Raw genomic sequence first — 21,039 nt, forward strand, 5'->3', positions numbered from 1 at the left:
GAGGTGGAGGAAGGAGATGGTCATTATCAGGGAAATATCAGAAAGCCAGGGAGAAGGTTGTTTGCAGGCTTAATGCAGCCTCCAGACACAAGCCAGCAGATGGCTAGAAGGCGCCGCTCGAGGACTGCAAGCTGTTCCACTAGGAGGGGCCCTTCTCCTCCAGGAGGGGGTGGGGGTCTCCTGACACCTCTCCATGGATCCCTTTTGTTTGGAACAAAGTGGTAGGAAATGGTTGGGTAGATGGGTGACAGGACAAGAGGGCTGAAACGTGAGCCAGGCAGTATGCTTGGAAAGAATTTAAAAAGCGAGTTGGAGGGCTGGGCCTTCTTTCTTTCTCATGAGGCAGGCTTGAAAATACTCTGCTAAAGGAAATACAAGGAGGACACCTTCTTTCAAGTCCTAAGGTGGTCTGTGAATTTGCATTTCCTGCATGTGAGTCACTTCTAGATCTAAAAATGCAAAGAACAAAAGGATGCATCATTTTAAAATCTAGACACAGGGAAATCTGACACTGTAATCCACGAATCCACTAATAAACACTAATAAACACACACATTTGAGATACATCACCAAATGTTGATGACCCCTGGCCTCAAAAGCAAGCATTGCAATAGGGAAATTTTTAAGCTCCCACAGCGGCCCCTTAACCAAAAGGACTGGAGAGAAAAACAAGAATAGGAAACTAGAAACATGAACACAGTGGAAGAAGTCACAAAGTAATAACGTGTTGAGTCTCAAGGGAGGATAGAAATCATCCAATACTATACCTTTGTTGCTAAGGTTTTTGTTTTTGTTTTAGACGGGAAGATGACAGTTAGAAGAGAAGAGAATCCTATTCAAAGTTAATCCCCACTGGTTGGCTTCACTTTGGTTATATTTCTATTCTGAAAAGTTGAGCTTAAATCAGATTTTGAAAGGCTCAATCATTTTTAAATATGCTAGCAGGGATAACTTATGTTGATTCCTCTGATAAAGTGGAAAAACTTTCTGCATACGAATAACTTCTCCTTTCCCAACACCCACCTGCCATCTATCAATTTTCCTGGTGTGAGCTTCTGCACATTAGGTTTGTTTTAAGTTCGGCCCACCTGCATGAGGCCCTCAGATGGTCAGAGAATCTTGGAAGAAACAAAATATTCACCAAAGTCTAAAGAGATTTAGTATCCCAGGAGAACTTATTAAAACTTCAGAATATTCCACTGAAATGCCAGACACTCTGGAAATACCTGGAGAACTTCTTTCTCCAGGACCAAATGCCAGTGCTCTGTTGTCGTTGTTGTTGTTTTAAAACAGAACATTAAAAACACTGTCAAGGCAGACAATGCAAAAGGCACACCTGTAGATGAGGCTGACGGGTTCACATAAGAAAAGTAATAGTGTCAGCTGCGTTCAGGGTAGCTGTATGCACGTGAGCACAGCATTTTTGTTAAAGATGCTCTGCTTCGTCAGAGATACCCATGTCTGGAAAGATAAATAATTAAGTGGGTTGCCTTAGGAATTACGGGAAAGGATCCGAGTTTTGTGTAGGTATCCTACAAATAGAAAGACACCTTTACAGGTGGAGCCATTCTGGGGAGGGAGAGGGGACATTATTTGTAATACAAATACATTCACATGAGCTCACAGAAAGAGGCAAAGAAAAACAAGAGTCCAGAGCCTATCCTTTTGATAAAGCTAGGAACCTGTGTAATTAGAGCAGAGCTTCTCAAACGATTATCAATGAATGACCAGATATTTTTATCCCGACCCATAATTTTGTAGGATTACTTTGGTAAAATACTATAAAGATAAATCAGTAGGAAAATGATCACATGCTTGATGTTATGGAAACATCGAGTGGCTACAAAGGTTTCTAAATATTCTATTTCTAAAAGAATCTCATGCTGGGCCAATGACACACTGGACAGGCCAGCACTAGTCTGCAGCCCACACTCTGAATAGTATTGAACAAGGAGCAGAGGTACAGAGCGGCTGATAGAAGGCAAGCCAGAAGAAAGGTCTGGAGAAAAGCAACCTGGCTCCTCAAGTCAGGGGACGTGGTGTGTTGGCCAACCAAATGCATTCTCTTGGGGTAGTACTGCAAAGCCAGCTCTGTTTAGATATCTTTCTGAGTCCAGAAAAAATGTCTAGGCAGCAGAGGAGACCAGAAGCCCAAACACTATCAGTAGCTAGTTTAAAATACTGGGCAAGTCTCAGCTGTTGAATGAAAGCAGCAGAGGGAGTGTATGGGCACAGGCTTTACAGAATCTAAGCTTCGCTGTGCTTCCTCTGCGTGGATGGTCATTTCTTCCCTGTTCAAGGGGCCTTATGTGGGGGTTAGGGGCTGCGGGGTGAGGGAAGCACACGGCACGTTCCAAGCACAGGGGAGACACTATTTCAATGTGGGGCCTTTACCTTCCCTCCTCTTCAAGACTCTCTCTCTCCTGCAGTCTGATCTAGAAAGCGAGGAGGTTGACGTAGGTCCTGGGGAGCTTCTGCAAACACCACCCGGACTAACTGAACGGGCTGAGACCTGGCTCCTGTAGTTTTGACAAGCCGCCCCCCTCCCCCCAATTACTCCCACCTGCACTCAAGGTTGAGAACCACTCCTCTAGCTGCTCACTAGCTTCTCTTTCTGTTTTGAAAGGGGGGGGGGGGAGGGAGGAAGCACCAGTTGTGGGACTTCCTTAGGTACTTTTTTTTTTTTTAAAGATTTTATTTATTTGACAGAGAGAGACAGCCAGCGAGAGAGGGAACACAAGCAGGGGGAGTGGGAGAGGAAGAAGCAGGTTCCTAGGGGAGGAGCCTGATATGGGGCTCGATCCCAGAACGCCGGGATCACGCCCTGAGCCGAAGGCAGACGCTTAACCGCTGTGCCACCCAGGCGCCCCTCCTTAGGTACTGTCTTGCTTTGGAATGATTCTTCCCTAAATGGCAAAGTCGCTATTACGTGGCGAATTCAAGACAAGCCAACCTGTTTTCTCATTGCTGTGCGTCTGAGACAAGAGACGACATGGAGATCTCCCTCCGCCTCAACTCGGTTCCCTCCTCTGGAGAAGGGGCAACAACCTTCACGATTCTGTATTTGGGAGTTTGGGAAGGACGGGAATGAGAACAGCAGAAATTCTTTGCCAAGATGGAAGTATGCACAATGCTCTGCAGCTGTCCCCTCCACCACTCTGAGATAGGCGGGCTGCGTTTCCCTGGAACCTGGCGAAGTTCAAGAAAACTCAACAGAATGTACAAAAGTAAAGAGGAGGCTGCTCGCCCGTGTATTACCAGTGGTCGGTCTGGGTTTGACTGATCTTGCGGCATGGCTAAGCTCTGATTCGAGGTGGCGCGGCAGAAGTGGTTTAGGACACTGAAGTTTGATCCAGACTGCCTGGCTTCAAATCCCAATTCTGCCACGTAAGGGCTTTGTGACTTTGGGACAATATTTTTACTGATTTCACAAAGATGTTGTAGAGATTAAATGCTATAATACATGTAAAGTTCAGAGAACACTTCCTGGCCTCTGGTATACTCTGAGTAAGTCCTTGTCACCTGGACACTCAGCCAAAGGCAGGCTGAACATGTATTAACACCAACGCCTGTTGAGTCCAACAGGGGCTGGATGCTCTGGAAAATCCAGAAAGACAGGCAACTTAGGAACTCAGGGATTCATGCTAACAAGAAAGTACCCGGGAGAAAACTCTTAACTCTTGAATCTGCCCTGCTACTTCTCAGTGTCGGAGCAGCCGTCTGTGGCAATCGAAAACACAGAACATCACGGAGCCATGGGCTACTATCATGGAGCCATGGGCTACTGTCATGGCCCCTTCTCTGGAGATGGGCACAGTTAGGGTATCTTTCTCCTCAGATACTCCATGGCTTTCTCAAAAGCAGCTTTTCCTCACAAAATATTTGAGGTTCTTGCATTAAAAACTTCTGGGTTGGGGCGCCTGGGTGGCTCAGCTGTGAGCGTCTGCCTTCGGCTCAGGTCATGATCCCAGGGTCCTGGGATCGAGCCCTGCATCAGGCTCCCTGCTTGGCGGGAAGCCTGCTTCTCCCTCTCCCACTCCCCCTGCTGGTGTTCCCTCTCTTGCTGTCTCTCTCTGTCCAATAAATAAATAAAATCTTTAAAAACAAACAAACAAAAAAACTTCTGGGTTGGGACTCATGGAGCCCAGGACGTCATGCAGACTCCCCTGATGACACATGAGCAGAACTGATAGTTAGGCCCGAGGAAAATGGAGTACAGTTCATTTAAGGATAACAAAGCTCTCCTCCTATGAACACTGGACCATAATCATTCTTAATCCAGGGATGAACACTGGAGCTTCTAAGCCTGTACTTCCTTCTGGGCCCCCATTTTGGTTAATGGTACCCCTATTTCTCCAATCAGCCAAGTATTTGCTGGCTCCACTTACTGTGTATACGTCTCAAATGGACCCATGGTACAGGCTCATTACTGGGTCCCTTCTTCACTTCATCCTACCTACTGCCTCTGAGGTAATTGTCTCCCCTCATAGCACTGGCTCTTCCCCACCCTCAAACCTTCACCGGCTCCACCCTCAGATGGATTATAAAATCTAAACTCTGGATCCTGATTCATATGATTCAACTGTAAAATGACATGTTAAGATGATCAGAGAAATCTGAATACAGACTGGGTATCAGAAAATATTAAGGAATTCCTGTTACTTTTGACAGGTGTGATAATGGCACTGTGATTGTGTGTATGTGTGTGTGTGTGTGTTTAAACCCTTATTTGTTAGAGAATCTTACTGAAGTATCTATGAGTGGAATAACATGATGGCTGGAATTTTTTTAAAAACTCCCCCCAAAACTTAAAATTATAATTATATACATACAAAATTAGATCTACCTGTATAGAGAAAGACAGACAACAGATATACACATCCCTATCTATCTATCTATCTATCTATCTATCTATCTATCTATCTATCTATCTAGGAGTATAAATACAGTAAGATTGGCAAATAGTAATGGTAATTATTATTGAAGCTGGCTCAACAGTGAGCTGGGAACCAATGACCTCAGCCCCAAAAGCTGACTGTCAAAGACTTTGCGAACAGGTTGTTAAACCATTGGCAGCTTAGAATTGTCATGGTCGGAATATTTATACCACAGAGATCAGCAAATGCTACAAACCAGGGCTTTTGTAGCAACAAACCACTGATGTTGGATAACAGATAGAAGTTGGATAATATATGGAGGTTTATTACACCTACTTTGGTATAAATTTGAAACTTCAATAATAGTTCAGTTTTGAAAAAATCCAACTATTTCCCCAGACATTTAAGAGCTTCTGTAACTTGGTTCCAACTTAATTTTATCTCTAGTCCAAGTCTTCAGAACATTCCCAAGCATCTCCACCCTTGCTTTGGGCTTCACCCTGCTTCCCCAGCCATGGAATAAGTTCACCACCTCACTATCACTGTCTTGGCCCAGGTACAATGACACCTCTACCTGGAAGACTTCCTAGCTTGCTCTATACAGACACATTTTCTCCTTCCCCTGAATTCTGAAATAATTTAACCTGTAGTTCTCTAATGCAAGAAAAAACTGAATTCACTGTGTGTGGCAGGCATCAGGCTAGGCTGCTTTCACCACGTTGTCCCATTTGATCCTGACAACTATCTGTGAGATAAGCGACGTAACTTTTTTGTTTTATAAGGAAAGCGAGGACTAAAGACATAAGGTAACTTTCCCAGGGTCACAAAGCTGGTATCAGTGGCAGAACATTACAGAATTGACGAATTCTGGGGAAGCATCTGCACAGCAGGGAGCCCCACATAAAGGTCTCCATGGGTGCTTTTGAATAAAACGGCAACTCGGTGACAGAAAGCCGTTTTCTCGACATTGAAAAATGTCTTCCCGTGGGTCCTGATGTACTCCCTTCTCACCTTTCAGTACAATATACCCTTGGCCATAAGAGCAATGGACCGTTTGGAAATTCCTTAAAAATGGCTACCCTTGATAGGACAGCTATTACACTTGCCCCACAAAATCCTGTCACAAGGCACACAGAAAGTAAAATTCCATTTTTTCTAAAAGAAGTATCCTCCTCTTGTCTGAGACAATGGGGAGTCTATAAAGTAGGTGAGAACCAAGTGCCTTAGTGGCCTCTCTCCTCTGGAGGGAATGCATCTTTTCAAGGTCACTTTCCCAGCACCGAGGCTGGACCTGTGAAACCCCGCGTCTGAGTGTGGGCCCCATGCTATGATTATTTCTTCACCGCATTCCCCACCTGGGCTCTTGTAAGGGTGCACACCAGTGCCCATGGGCACATTCACAGGGACACTCCACTGCGAACTTTAAGAAGGCTTCACAACAGGGCTCGTGGGTGGCTCGGTCAGTTGAGGGGCTGTCTCTCGGTTTTGGCTCAGGTCATGATCTCAGAGTCCTGGGACTGAGCCCTGAGTCAGGCTCCGCTCTCAATAAAGAGTCTGCTTAAGGATTCTCTCTCCCCCTCTGCCTCTGCCCCTCCCTTCAGTCTCACGGTATCTAATAAATAAATAAATATTAAAAAAAAAAAATAAAAGAAGACTTCACACCCCGGAAGGAGCCAAGAGACAAAGAACTAAGTGCCAAGAAACCTGGGATGCCCCTGGTATCCTAGATGAGGGCAATGGATTCAGCATGGCCTAGGATTGCTCCTGGAGATCAGCCCGCAAAAGTCTAGCAAGGGGGAAGTGGTAAATATGTGATGGGACCAGCAAGCAGACAAAAATGGCCAACTGCTAGAAGATTCTTCAGTGACACGGAAAGCATGCAAACAAAGCAGAAGGTAACAAAAGGCATATAAAATATGATATCACATTTTAAAAAATCCACTAGATGCATATATTTTGATATGTAACAAAGACTGTAAGACTATACCCCAAAATGTCATTATCCAGATTTCTGAGGTGGAATAAGAGGAGATTTTTTATGTTTTTCTGTACTTCCTAGATTTCTTAAGCTTTTTTTTTTTTTTTTTTTTTAATAATGTCCATCACTGCACAGGTTACAATTTTTTTTCCTTGTGATGAAAACTCTTAAGACCGAGTCTCTTAGCAACTTTCAAATAGACAGTATTATTAACTACAGTCAGCATGCTGTACTTTATATCCCTTAGGCCTGTTTCTTTTACAACTGGAAGTTTGTACCATTTGACTCCCTTTACACATTCCAATTGCTACAGTGAATACTTATAGCTTTTATACTGGGGTGAAAAAAGATTGGTGGATTTTTCTAATGGGAATAAGATGTTTGCTTTTATTCTCATGGGGGGTGGAGAGGGATGGTCCGGCAAAAGGGGATGAGGGTCCTCATTTCCAACCATCCAAAGACAAGAAGAAAAGGAGACTTGCTGTGTTTGCTCCTTCAAAAGGTAAAAGAACAAGATAATAGAAAATAAAGATGTGTTTTGGGTGGCAACCAAATGGAAGAGAAGGGCCTAGGGGGTTTAGATGTGAATTTCAGAAGCTTTTCCACCTGTGCCTTTAAAACTTGCTGAGAACAGCCACCTGTCAGCCCAGGCCTGAGGCTGGGAGGCAGTTCTCCCCTGTGCGGTGCAGAGGCCAAGCACACCAGCCCCGGGGAGAACACCACTGCTCTCCCACAAGCCTTGGAAGCATAGCATCTGCCGGCAGACTCTTCCTTGGAAGTAATGTGCTTATTTCCAGGAATGGGCATGCTGTCTTTACAAACCAATCATCATGGACAGAAAGACAGTCACTTCCTTACCCTCCTCTTCTCTATCTGGATGCACAAAGTACAGAGACAGAGAGACAGAACAGTCTAGTGCAACATTAGCTGCGGCTCCACACTGTCAAAGCTGCGGACCGTGGAAGATTAGTGAGGAAATTGTGGCTCTTTTCCCTAGGCGGCTGCAGCAGGAACAGGCACCAAGGGAGGGAAAACCCTTTATATGCATCTGATAGGTGTGAACCCTGTGAAAGCTGACAGGCCTGACTGCAGTGACCTCGGGGGGCCTGGGGGTCCTCGGTGTCTCAGTGAGTTCCCCTCCTGAAAGTCCACCACACTTCCTGGAAGGGAACCTGTCCGTGAATTACTGCAGACCTCAAGATGTGTGGGGCTCAGTTTCATCTGAAACTAAAAGAGAAAAATAACAACAGAAGCCAACAATTTGGTGCAGTGGGGCTGAGAGAAGGCAGCCCAAAAAGCATGTGGGCAGCATTCTGTTTCTGTTCAGTAAAGCACCCAAAAAGGGTGGTGTGAACTTGAGATACATCCGGGCCTTTTTGATTTAGGAATAACACTGGAGAATTAACTTTGATCTGGGCAATACACTCTGGCCACAAGATTCCCAGGACTTCCTGGCCTCGGGAACATGTATCCTGAGGAGTGAAAAATATGCATTTATGTCTCCAGCCTCGGGAACGGCACAAATGGAATACTGTGGAAAGGTCAGGCAGTTCGAACCAGGGGAGTGAGCCATCCGTACCAGCTACTGTGGGTTATCTGTGGGAGCACAGAAGCTGCCTTTCTAGCATCATGGCCTCAAACATTATGGACATACCCCAACTATATTTAACTCTTCCTGCCCTTAACAACTCACTTTAAATCTAATATATAGAAATGTGGCTCAACAAACATGGCAAGAATATGACCACCTCAGAAAAGATGGATGCCAAAACCATATACACCAAATACACACACAGACCCCTTCCATACACTCAGTCTCCACGTGTGCCTTTTCAAGCCACAAAACATCACACAAGCCTTTTCTCCTCTTTATTTTTATAAATTTTTGGATAAAAATGAATCTTTAGCTGGGATTCCACTGCATGTGAGTGTCGCCGTGGACGGGGTATGGGTCAATGTTGATTTTCTTTTGTTTCACATTCCCTTAGCTCACCTGCAAATTTGTGTGAATCTGTGTGAATGTGAATAGTGATTATCAGTTGTCAATAGTTGCTAGTTATCTAGTTTTAAAACCTCTTGCATCAACAATGGATCAACAAGGATCCACAGAAGGACGCCACACCCTAGACCAGTGCAAGGATTCATCTTTGACGCTCACCCTTGGAGCCCTTTGTTCTGTTCATTCTCTTTCTCAAACCCCTCACTTTCCACTCTTTGTTCTTGTCCCCAGCTCTCTGTGTGAGGACCCTGTTCCTCAGTGCCCCTGCAGTGTAAGGGGACACACAGGATGCACCACATAGAAGTATAGTGAGGGCCTGGGGAGCTCTTGGATGTGAAACAGATTTAAAGAAGAAAACATTGCCAAATATATGGAATTCTCGGTACTAGAAAACGACTTGTGCTGTCCCAGAAGGTGTCTGCCAGGAGTGATGGTATCGCCCCACAGAAGTACGAACAATGGGAACCTGAGGGCAGGCCCTGGGTTGGAAAAGTGACAGAAAGAGGGACAGGGGCAGGGACGGAGGGCCACAGCTGCCTCTCCTGGGTTTACCTCTCTTTGTACACACGCTCTAGCTCCACTGGGGTGTGTGGGGAACACAAGGACCTCGGTGTGTCTGCTGTGTATTTGCGTGTAAGTGTGTGGAAGCTCACGTGCTCCTGCATTGACAGTAGTCCCCTTCCAGAGACAGCGAGGGTGATTTTCCATCTTTACCACTGCCGAGGAGATCCTCAGAGGGCCCCTGATGACCTCCAAACAGCATTCTGGCCAGAGACGATGGTGGCCTATTTCCCACCCATGATCAGCAAAACACAATCATCTGCTTGTGCAAGAGTCTCAGATTAACCTGGCCACCACACCTTGACTCTAGGTCATTTGCACACAAAGAGTTCAGAAATTTAAGTATCCCGTCCCCAGAAAGAGATATGCAGGGGAGAACGCCAGCCTCAGCCTGCCCTCTACCTCTTTGGTTTAGCTTCTTCCTCTGCTAGGCTGCCCATCACCATGCATTCCAGCCATCTTGGCCTACATTCCCCCCCCACTATAAGATATTGAGAGACAGCAGAAAGAGGTGATTTTGTTTGCGAAGACATGAGGGAGAAGCTGAAGGAGAGAGCAAGCTACCAGGTCATTGTCAAGGTTGACACTGTCAGACTGTCAGAGAAACTGGAGATCCATCATGAGGGTTTCTGCCCTGGCCCCAGCTTCCTTTGCTCATGACGAAACTATGGGGCATTCCACTCTCCCGAGCTTCACAAAAGGATCGGTGGACTTACCTGTGGCTGAAATCCTTTGAGGTCGCTGGCTGCAAGGTCACTGGCTGTGAGGAGCTGGAAAAGAACAAAGGAGTCTTCCTGAGTGATACTTCTCCAAGTTTGCACACAGTATCCCCACAACTGATCAGCAATGGACTTACCATTGCCCAGATCCAGAGCTCAAGAAGCAGAACGGCAAAAGGCAAACATGGTATTTCTGGGCTAGGAACCCGGACGCAACAGCCTTCTCACCTGTGTCCACCACACCTCTGACTTTATCTCCCTCGGCTGCCCTCTCTCTATGTGCCACCAAGTCTACTAAGGGTCTTAAATTTCCAGATCAGGGACTACGTGTGGACGTCAGTAGGTCCACAGATGCCTGAAATTGTGAGTATAATTATGCGTGAATTTACAGATGTATATAACACTTTCTTAGGGAGAGGGTCCCTAACTTTCTTCCTACTATCAAAGTAGTCTGTGATACCAAAGCTAAAGAGACAGTTACAGACCATTTCGTCTGGGAGAGCTGTTTCTTCCTCTCCTCTTCCCCTTCCCCCTCCCCTTACTCCCCCTGCTCCGTACTGCACCTCGCCTTTCTTCTCCTCCTCCTTCTCCTTTTTGTTTTCTTCTTCAATCAGACCAGTAAAAATAACCCTTCCCTTTTCCCACCTACATGTGAATCGGTTTCCCTTCATCATATATTACCTTTGATCTTATGAACTATTTAGGTGTTCACAGCTTATGCCTCAAACTGCCATGTGCAATATTGGAAGATAAGAGTCAGGTTTAGATATTTTCTGTGTCTCTGTGTTTAATCAATATTAAAGGGTCAAGTTCATGTTTTGATATTTTTGCATCCTCTCCAGAAAGCGCTAAATAGAAGCATACGATTAATTACTAAAATAATCACATTCTTTATTGTTGCTCAAAAATACTGGGAAATTGTAGGATAAAGAGAAAAAGGGCAGATGCTTATTTTGATTCAAGGAGTGTGACTGCTAGCTTTGTTAGGCCCGGAGAGCGTCTGCGAAAAATAGGAAAGACTTCATGTTTGCTGTAACAATATTTTGTTTGGTTCAAGAAAGAGAGGGAGTCATGCTGGGCTCCAGTGCCTCCAGCCTTCGGGAAAGCTCAATTGGACTGTTTAGCTTCTCTACATCACTTTGCCAAAATGATACGTAAAGTGGTGTTAACTCCAGGATAGAGCAGAAACGAGGTGGAGAATGTACACGCTGTACCTTTGTCCCCATACCCAGTCCTGAGGGCTAGGTTCCCCAGTCTGAAGGTGTCCAGAGAAGGCAGCACTAGTCCTGACAGCCACTGCGGCCCTTCTGTTTGTTACGAAACAGCCAAGCAACAAGCTATTGGGGCACTTGACTAGTCACTGAGGGCCAAACCTAATCATAAGACAGTCCCCGCCTTTAAGGAACCCACAGTTGGGTCAAAGGAATAGATATGTGTGTGTCAGTGTGAGCAGAGGGTAGTAGGAGAGTGTAAGCATCAAACCGTGTGTGCATAGAGCACGAGTGGTCACGGGGGGTTGCCGAAATAAGATGGAGTTTGAACTGAGCCTTGCAAATGGAAAGGCAGCAGGACAAGGTTCAGGTGGGGCAGCTGCAAGAATCAAGATGTGGACGAGGGATTTGCCCTTCCCCACCCAGCTCCCTTTGCATCTGCTCATGCCAGCCATGGCGCACATTAAGGATGAAGGAGGGAATTAGGAGACACTGAGGGTCAAGGATGGCCAGGGTATCCAGCACAGTAGCTGCTGCTTCCCATACTTTTTCTTTTTTAACCTCACAACTGCCACATGAGACAGGAAGCAGCTCCATTTTATGGATGGGAAAATTGAAACTTCGTGGAGAATAAATAGCATTTTCTAGGTCACACAGGTAGTACACGTATTTGGGATCTAAATCCAAAGCTGTATTTTCCCAAAGGTCATCCTCTCTCTTTTGTACAATGATGCCTCTGGATGATAGCACGCTGGAGATAACGTGTTGAGGTGCCACGGTGTAGCAAAAAAGATGAGTGCTACTTTCTTTGTCAATGAGCCACAGGCAGTAACATAAAGCATGTCCCTATGAATGACCACGCATGGTCCCTTCTTCCAGACATTCTTTCATTTAATTGGCAATGACCATTTACTCTTCAGATCTTATTAATGCAGTCTAGGTCTCCAACTTGAGCTGAGCAAAGGTTTGGGTGGAGCTGGGGAGGAGGGACAGAAAAGCTGGAGGGAGGTTTGAGCATGGGAGTGACCTTTGCAAGGGCAGAGCCACCAACATGTGATAGCATATAGAACCAAACTGCAAATTCTCCAGGCCTTGGGAATCCAGCAGGCAGCCACCTTTCTTCCCTCATCTCCCCCTCACCCTTAACAGAGTTCACCAGATAGAGAGAAGGTGCGAGACAAAACATCTACTTCCTCCTAGCTCTGAGATGCTTCATCTGGAAATCAACCACAAGTGTGTTCAAAGCATCTCAACATATGCACTATTCCCTCATGTCAGCGATTTTGGGATTGAGAAGTTGCCAGATCCATCTGTTTGGCTGGATATAGAGATATGGCATCTTTGGTTATTACTTGTTACGTCCCTAGCTCAACAAAATTAGGATCTATCCTACCTTCCTGGAAGACTTACATCCTCTTTCCTTCTCTTAAAAGGAAACCAGATGTATGCAATTTAGTTCTTAATTACTGAAGGGTCTGTTTTGTGCTGTAGTGTGTGTTTTTTATTTTTCCATCTAACAAGACCATGCCCAACAAGACCATGATTTATATCTTACGTAACTTCTGCATTCCTCAAAGTGATGAGAGGACATCATCGGGTGATTAGTCAATAAATACCTGTTGGCCAAATGACTTAAAGGGAAGTGGGGAATACTGTCAACCTAGAGGCAAAGGCGAGGATGGCTCCATTGCTGAGCCTGGAGAGCAGAAGTGTGAGAGACGGCTTATGACACCCTTCAAGTCGACAAGAGGAAATGGCACTCAGCATCGAGCATTTCCTGCATGAAGTAGGCACTCAGATATTTGAATGAATTAATTAGCTTTACATGATGAGAGCCAGCTCTTCTCTTCCCGCTGTAGGTTTATGAGTGAATATTGGCTTACACTTCAGTGTAGGTGTCAAAGGTTAAATCGAAGGAAAGACGGGATGAAAGAGAAAGAGGTTGAGCAGTGAATGAATCCACTACCACACAGAGAGGGGGAGCTCCCCTTCCTGGGGATGAAACAATGCAATAGGCCCAGGGCCATTTAGATGTGTTAGCTTATCCAAGGTGGGTTTGGGGAAGACAGTGAGGAGGTGTCAGGTGTGGTTATCAAGTAACTTCCAGAACTCCTGAATTCCTTACCTTGGAGATTCTGAACTACTTCCCTCACAATCTAGCAAGCATTCCAGGTGTTATCTGACCTGGGAAACAGCCAAAGGCAAGTCTTGCCACCTCCTGCCTCAAGGGTTCCTGAACAAACGTGTACAGAAGTCTGCTTCTCCCCCACATCCAGCCAGGAACCCCTGCCTGCCTGGCTGCTGGCTTCTACCCTTGCTCTAACCAAACACATGAGCTCTGGGGCCAACACAGACCCTGCTCCTTGAGCACTCCCCTTCACAAAGCTGATTATTTCTAAATGTCTCCACCTTCTGCACCCAGGAAGGAGAAAGGGCTGGCCCTTGGCACTGAGGCATCATGCTCAGATGTGGATTAGAAACACAGGACGAAGTCCTCCTGTATTCTGCAACTGCAGCCCATCTAGATCTGGACCCCAAAAGAGTTTCAGGTCCTGAAGGAGACAGCTCAAGTTCTCCGGGTAGATGAGAAAAACCACCGTTTCCCCAGTGGGGTCAGGAGCCACCTCTTCCGGGGAACTGGAGCAAGGGAAGGGGGTAGAGTCTGAGAGCCCCCACCGTGTCCACCTCTCCCTCCCTTCAACCGCAGCGCCTCTGCTTTTCTCTCTTTCATGTACACAAATGGATTTGGAGTCACATACTCTGTCACTAAAACAAATGTAAACCTTCCAGACTAACTCCTTATTTTGCAGAAGTTGATAAGTGACTTCTCAAGATCACATGGCTAGTTAACAACAGGCCCGGGCGAGGCCTCTAACCCCAGTCCCTCTGCAGAAAGCGCTAACCCCAGACACAGCTGGCTGCCTGCCTCTGTGCTGAAAGTGAGACGCATGTGCGCGGAATACAGGGGAAACTGAGGCCTGGGCAAGAAGACACAAGCGTGTCCCTCCATAAAGCCACTGCCCTGAAAAGCATTGATCCAGACCCTCTCCAAACCATCCCCCTACTCAGAGAATGGCCTCATTCTGTCCCACTGGAGAAACGTTCACTGCTCAGCGCAGCCTGGCTGTGCAGGGAGGGATCCACAACAGGGAGGCAGAGAGGGAGGAAAATGCAATCTGCCATGGCTCTGGGGACTTCAATCAGGCTGAAGTTAATGAAAAGGATCCTGCCTTTTCCCAGGACTGCTAAATGTCTGCACTGCTCCCAGAGAGAGGGTTGAGCAGGTGTTGGGGGAGAAGGGCAGACAGAATTACATTTAAAAGGCAAAGGAAGGAGAAAATTCCTTCATCTCCCTGGTGGAGTGGGCAGTGTTCCTGGGGCCCTGTCTCAGACCATTCTCATTCCTGACACGTCTTGCTGTTCTCTGAAACAGTCCACATTCAAAATATTAGGATGATGACCCCGCTCTCCATTTTTGAGGAGCTGCAATTTCTCTCTTGGCAGAAGTTGTTGTGTTGTGTTTTGTTTTGTTTTAGGTTTTTTGTTTTTTTGTTTTGTTTTGTTTTTTTGTTCTTTGTGGTTTTTTTGGTCTCTCCAAGCCTGAGCGGCGGGGTTAAGGAGCAGAGAGGAGGATGAAGGAGCTGTGGGGCCTTGCGGGGGCAAGAGAAGAGTCTCTTCGCCTCCTGCTCTTCTGCCACCCAGCTCCCTGCATGGGGGTCTCCTTTTGCTTCCCTCTCCAAAAGGCACCTCCATCTAGCTGCAGCCAGCATCATCTTGGCCCTCTAGGACTGCCCCTCAAGCAGCTGTCCTCCCACCTGCTAACTTCTACAGTGTCCAAAGCTTCCCTCAGAAGAGGAGAGGAGGCGGCTCCCTTTCCTCCCTGTGCCCGCCTGACCCAGGAACATCATTTCCCCTCTCCTGGCCCCTGGCCAAAAGGACACATCTCATCTGGGGAGAGTGGGGCCTGATACATCCCCACTGATCCCCTAGGCTGACCTGGGACACATGCATCTGGGAAGGGGGTCACTGACACAAAAGGGGGGGGATATGGGTCACCCTGGACATCTGTCCAGAAGGATCTCAACCTTGTAGACATGCAGCTGGACAAACTGAAGCCTGGTTGCACTGAGGATCCTGTAGGTCATTTGTTCTTCCCCCATATTTCCTCCCTTGTGGCCAGAGAAATAAATGAGGGCATGGGAGATGGATGGACAGATGGATGGGCGGATGAATGCATGCATGGGCAGGTGGGCAGATAGATAAAAGAACAGAGCAAAGATGGCTTTGGGGAAATAAATCCTCCATTTAAATTGTCTTTAAACATCCCATCCTTTCATTAAATAAAACATCTACTTAAGGGGCAGGTTAAGCATCTGACTCTTGATTACAGCCAAGGTCATGATCTCAGAGTCATGAGATGGAACCCCACGTTGGCCTCCATGCTCAGCAGGGAGTCTGCTGGAGATTCTTTCTGCCTCTCCTTTTGCCCCTCCCCCCACTCACCCTCGCTTTCTCTCTCAAAAAAAACCCTTCTACTTAACCCCCTTTATATACACACATTCAACCTGTTCCCCTTTCCTATTTTATAGGAAATGGATCTTTTTCTCCCTCTTTACTTTGTGAAGTGGCATTTGCTTCCTCCTTTGTCTATAGGAGACAACCTAGCCCCCGAGCCCAAACAGTTCAGGACAGCCTCTGTGGAAGGCAATGTCCCAGCAAACTGAAACAAACACCCAAGCAAATGTGTGACTGAGGTTGTTGGAAACCAAGTAGCCCCACTCTCTAACTTGGCAAAAAGGAAACTGAGGCTGAGATAGGCTATGAGTCACCCAACGGATAATCTGGCAAAGCCAACCCTACGTACACAACCGAGAGTGTGTTTTAGATGGGAGATTGTGAAAGGGCCGGGGAGAGCTGCAAGGTGAGTCAGGGGTTAAGACAGAGAAAAGGGAAGAAGGTGAAGGTGATTTCCACCAAGCAGCAGGCTCTGGAAGCACCCACCAGCAGTGAGTCCACTGCTCCACCGGGGTCACAGAAGGAAATGTGGAAAAGTGGAATAGGGAGGTGAAATGGAGCTCATTAATGGCCATTGCTGTACAAAAGGGCATTTGTTAGACTTGGCGGAAGAAGACTCATGTCCTAGCCTGGTTCCAGCTCAACTCATGATGGGATCTGTCATGGGTTCACTTCACCTGTCTGGGTCTTCTTTTACTGCCTATAGAATGAATTCTACATACTCTCTGGCCCTATACTTCCAGCACCCCGAAATGTCCTTAGTTCAGGTTTGAAAAAGAGATGGAAGACTGTCTCTAGTTTCGTCCCTCTTCTCCTTTTCAGCAGCTCTGCCTGCAAAACACACACCTTAAGAGGCTGTCTACACTGTCTGGAAGAATCCCTAATCAGAAGGATAGAAGGGAAGGCGGTGGGATGGTCTTGTACTGTGTCTCCATTACTGGACTGGTGTGCAAACAGGAACTTAGACAGATGGTCACTCAGACTGCTACGTGGGTTCATCATCCCAGTGAGCCTGCACTTACATCCACATTCGAGCTCAAGGTAAACAACCCTACAATTCTAAAAGCATTAGTCCACCTACTGAGACGTTTTGGGGGTGTGGTACAGAAGCCAAGCAGCTGGCTTCCCATCAGCCTAAGAAGCAAGGAACACACTTAAAGCTGCCATCCTGGTCTGGCTGAGTGTCCTTTTGCTAAGTCCCCTCAGTCCTCATGGAATTTTAAAGGTTGAACCTGAAACCACTGACAGCTCCAGCGTTAGCTATGGAATCCCTTCCCAAAGAGCAACAAGGATGACTAATACTAACTGAATATAACTCTAAGCAAGCCTGGTCTTGATTTCTTATTTATTTTTTTAAATGATGGGGTTCTAATATTTACAGGTGAGATCTCTTAGCAAAATCCCCTAAGTATGCAGCCAAAAGAGCTTTACTCTTTTTTTTATTATTATTCCCTGCATAACCTTACACATATAGCCTATGTTCTAATGGTGGTATGTGTATTTGGTTATTGTCCAAGTCACAACTGTTTCCACTTCTGAGTGGGAATGTCTTTAATCCTTCTTCTTGTAGATTAGAGCTATAACCACAGACACCTAATGACAGAAGAGGACTCTAATGCCCTAATCTAGAACTCCCTGAGACAATGAGTCTTGTTTTATGTTACTTCAAACTGGTGAACTTGTAGAAGCTTGTTCCACCCTTTTTGAAATTCCCATTAGAATTCTTTTTAAATGCCTTGTTCTTTAGACCAAGAAAAATAGATGTCATGGAGAGCATCCTGTGTGGTGTTGGGTGGGAAGTTTACAAAGGTCAACCCGGTATAAACTGGTGACACGTGACATGGACGGTCACATCCCCATTCCTTAAGGATTTCGGTTAAGAGTACCTCAAGGAGGTTAAGTCATTTCTGAAGGTAGCAACTGGTAGGAGGTAGAATGGCTATGAGCCCCGTTTGGCTGACTCATGTTCTTTTTCACTACATCCTAATGCTCTGAGCTCTGCTCTTTGGGGAATGCGTGTTATCAGAGGTTCCACCACATCCTCTGTGATGCTCTGACACCTGAAAACGAGCCATGCATAACAAACTATAGAGAACAGTGCTTTTCGAAGAGTGCCCTAAGGAGCTGTGGATTCCACAGAATGGTCCTGGGGACCATGAGCAGGTGAGAGATGGGAGCTGAGGTGGGACGTTCCAACCCCCAGCCCACTTTATCCAGGGCAGCACAACCTCTATAGGTATTTCATACTGGCCTTCCGTGTTAAGATGATTTAAAGCTTTGTAAAAAAGAAATTTTGAAAACTCATATCTTAAAAGAGAAGGCCCTTAGATAGGGCAATGCACCATTCACAGTGCTAACAGAATATACCTGGGGAAAAGAGAATTAACCTTTAGAACTCATTTTGAGAACACATTAGACCTCATTTTAGGAACACAGCCTTTAATACTTGCCATGAGTTACTCATCAGGAAAATGCTTTCTCTTCCTTTCTTTACCCTTTCTGCCGACAGTGATGTCTGCTCTCTTCATCTGAAGTTCGGCAAGCTACATGCTTAAGAAAGCATAACTAATTTACCAGGAAAGGAAGGAGCTAAAGATATGCTGCTTCTCAGGAACACAATCTGGGCTGTAGGTCCTTTCCTTTGAATGAAATGAAGAAATCACATTGCAAGCATCTGTGGGCTGTTTCCAAAGTCCGTAAAAGGCCAATAAAGGAGGTTCCCCTCATTGAACATATGCCAAGTGAGGCTGGATGCTGAGGCAGGGAGGGAATCCACTCTTGTCTCCCTCTTCTCATCATTGGCTGAGTTTCTGCTTAGAACTGACCAGATGATCTGCTCGCTTGGCTCCAAAACTAGTATTAAAGCTTTCAAATGTGTCCCCTTGGTGAATCCCAGGAAATGGATTTACACCCCTAGGCTCACTCACAGCAGAGAATGGAAAAGTCAGAAGGTGCTTGCTTCAGACAGGTTCTGAGCACTAGAGTCAAAAGCTCTGCTCCGCAGCTCAGTGCAGCCACTCTGGCTGAGAATCTGCATCCCTCAGGCCAAATCTGGAGCAATTAATCACAGTTACAGGTGAATATCTAAAAGGATACAGTCAAGCAGGACCCAGGGAGAGCTGAACCTCACAGGTGCAAGCAGCCATAGCTTTTGTAAGCCTCAGGTAACATGGAAGGATCTCCTCCAGAACTACCCTGAACTCTTGGAAATTATATGAAAAATCATTTATTTTTCAAGACGCACTTTGCCTGTTATCGTACCAGGTAGATGCTTTAGCTTTATTATCCCCCTTAATGTTCACATTACCAATGCAGGGTAGTATTGTTTTCAACAGTTAATAGTTGAGCAAACTGAGGCTCAAACTGGTTAAATAATTCACGGTTATGGAGGCAAAAAATGGCAGAACTGGAATGTGATCACAATGCTGAATCACGACAAGGCCAGTCCTCGGCCTAAGGCAACCATGACCCCCCTCGGGCAACCCTAAATGGACTGGTGCTTTCTCCCTTCCTACCACACCAGGGAGTCAGCCCTGGCTCCGGAAATAGTTTTAGCATGGACAGCTGTGCCCCAAATGACCTGCCATGCAGGTAGGAGCCAGGCTTCCCATCAGCCCCAGGGAGCCTCACAGCATCTAAGGTAATGTCCTACTGTCTTGTTCTTCCCCTCAAATTTCTCTGAAGACAACATTTTCAAAGGAGCTTTGTTCATGAATCCTGGATGACCAAGGACTCACTAGAATCTGCCTGTACACTTATACTGCCACAAACACAGCTACTGACCATGTGTATCCTCTCTCCCTACCCCAAGTGTTACCCTCCCCCCCACTCCTTTCTCTCCTCCTTTCCATCTTCCTTTCCAGCTAATAAGGGCATGCCAGGTTCCAGGCACCATCACAGATGCTGGAAATCCCCGTAAACTACGCAGGGCTTTCCAGGGATCGGCTCATATCCTTACACCTTCTCAAGAACCTCATGAGGCAGTACCATGAGTACACCCATTTCACGAATGAGAAAGCGGAAACTTCGCTACATGAAGCAACGTACTCAAAGTTGCAAGACAATAACTGACAGATCCAGAGGGTCTGCTCAATTCCATTTAAAACCAAGGCCTACGTTCACTCTTAACCACTCCATATGTGTGGTGCTGCCAGCAATCTAGATGCCGTCATGGGTCACCTCCTCCCACCTAGAAAAGATCTCCGTCTTTTAGGGATGCTAACTAAGACACAAGGTGGCAGGTCTTTAAAAAAAAAAAAAAAAAGGTAACCAAACCAATAATAAGAAGGGGATAGTTGCATTCCAAGGAAGAATAATACCATTGTGATCACATAACTGGGCACCTTCAATAGTACACAAAAACGGGAAACCCCAAGTACTCCATCTCTGTTACTACAGGCATGAAACATGGCTTATGTCCTCCTTGAATGCAGCAGAGCAGGAGGACCAGGAGGAAGAAGTCGTCAGGGCAGTTTCGCACCTGACAGAATGATGGAGCTGGACAGGAGCAGGCACAATCTTCAGGGGAGACAGACAACCATCTTTATCAAAGAGAAGAGAAGTGAAACCGGAATTCTTTCTCTCATTTGCAAGAAACAACCTTCACAAACTAAAATTTGAAAGACAGTCTTTGTTTACCAGATACCTCTGCTTACAGTTTTCATCAGAAAGATTAGTTAAGTATTTTCAAAGAAGTAAGATCTGGTTATTTGCTTATTCACTTTATTTAACCAAGTGAAACGTGCCCGTTTATATGCTTGGCTTTTGGTTGAAATGACAATCTCTTTGAGCTGCCATTTGAAAACTGTTTGCACAACCAATGTGCAATCTCTTTCACGAATGACCCTGCTTTTGCATGAGTGTTACAGGCCTTGCAAGTGTTGAGTCCTCACATGGTCCTGCCACTCCCTGGGACAGGAGTTCCTGGAGGACCCAGACATCTGGCAGTTTCCACAAGTGGGTCTCCACCATTGACGACAGACTACAGGGTCTGCCACAGCTTCTAAAGATGACCCCCAGTATATTAAGCCTGCAAAACACCTTCAGAAAATAGGACTAGAATCCTAGCATGACGACTTTGAAGGAGGCATGGCTCCGTGGCATATATACACCCTGGTACTTTGTTAAAAATCCGTCCCTCTTGTATTTTATACAGGACTTCTGGAAATGGTTCAGCTGT

At 46.1% G+C, this 21,039-nt stretch overlaps 1 protein-coding gene across 1 annotated transcript in view; it reads right to left on the reverse strand.

The window, feature by feature from the left end:
* Nucleotides 1-21,039, reverse strand: part of SETBP1 (SET binding protein 1) — a 364,424-nt gene that overhangs the window by 169,479 nt on the left and 173,906 nt on the right. The window contains 1 exon segment of the mRNA XM_045789978.2: nt 10,132-10,185. Coding sequence (XP_045645934.2) covers nt 10,132-10,185 — 54 coding nt within the window.

The sequence above is a fragment of the Ursus americanus genome, chromosome 19, assembly GCF_024610735.1.
Source record: "Ursus americanus isolate L20-20 chromosome 19, mUrsAme1.1.p, whole genome shotgun sequence".
NCBI classification, from domain to species: domain Eukaryota; kingdom Metazoa; phylum Chordata; class Mammalia; order Carnivora; family Ursidae; genus Ursus; species Ursus americanus.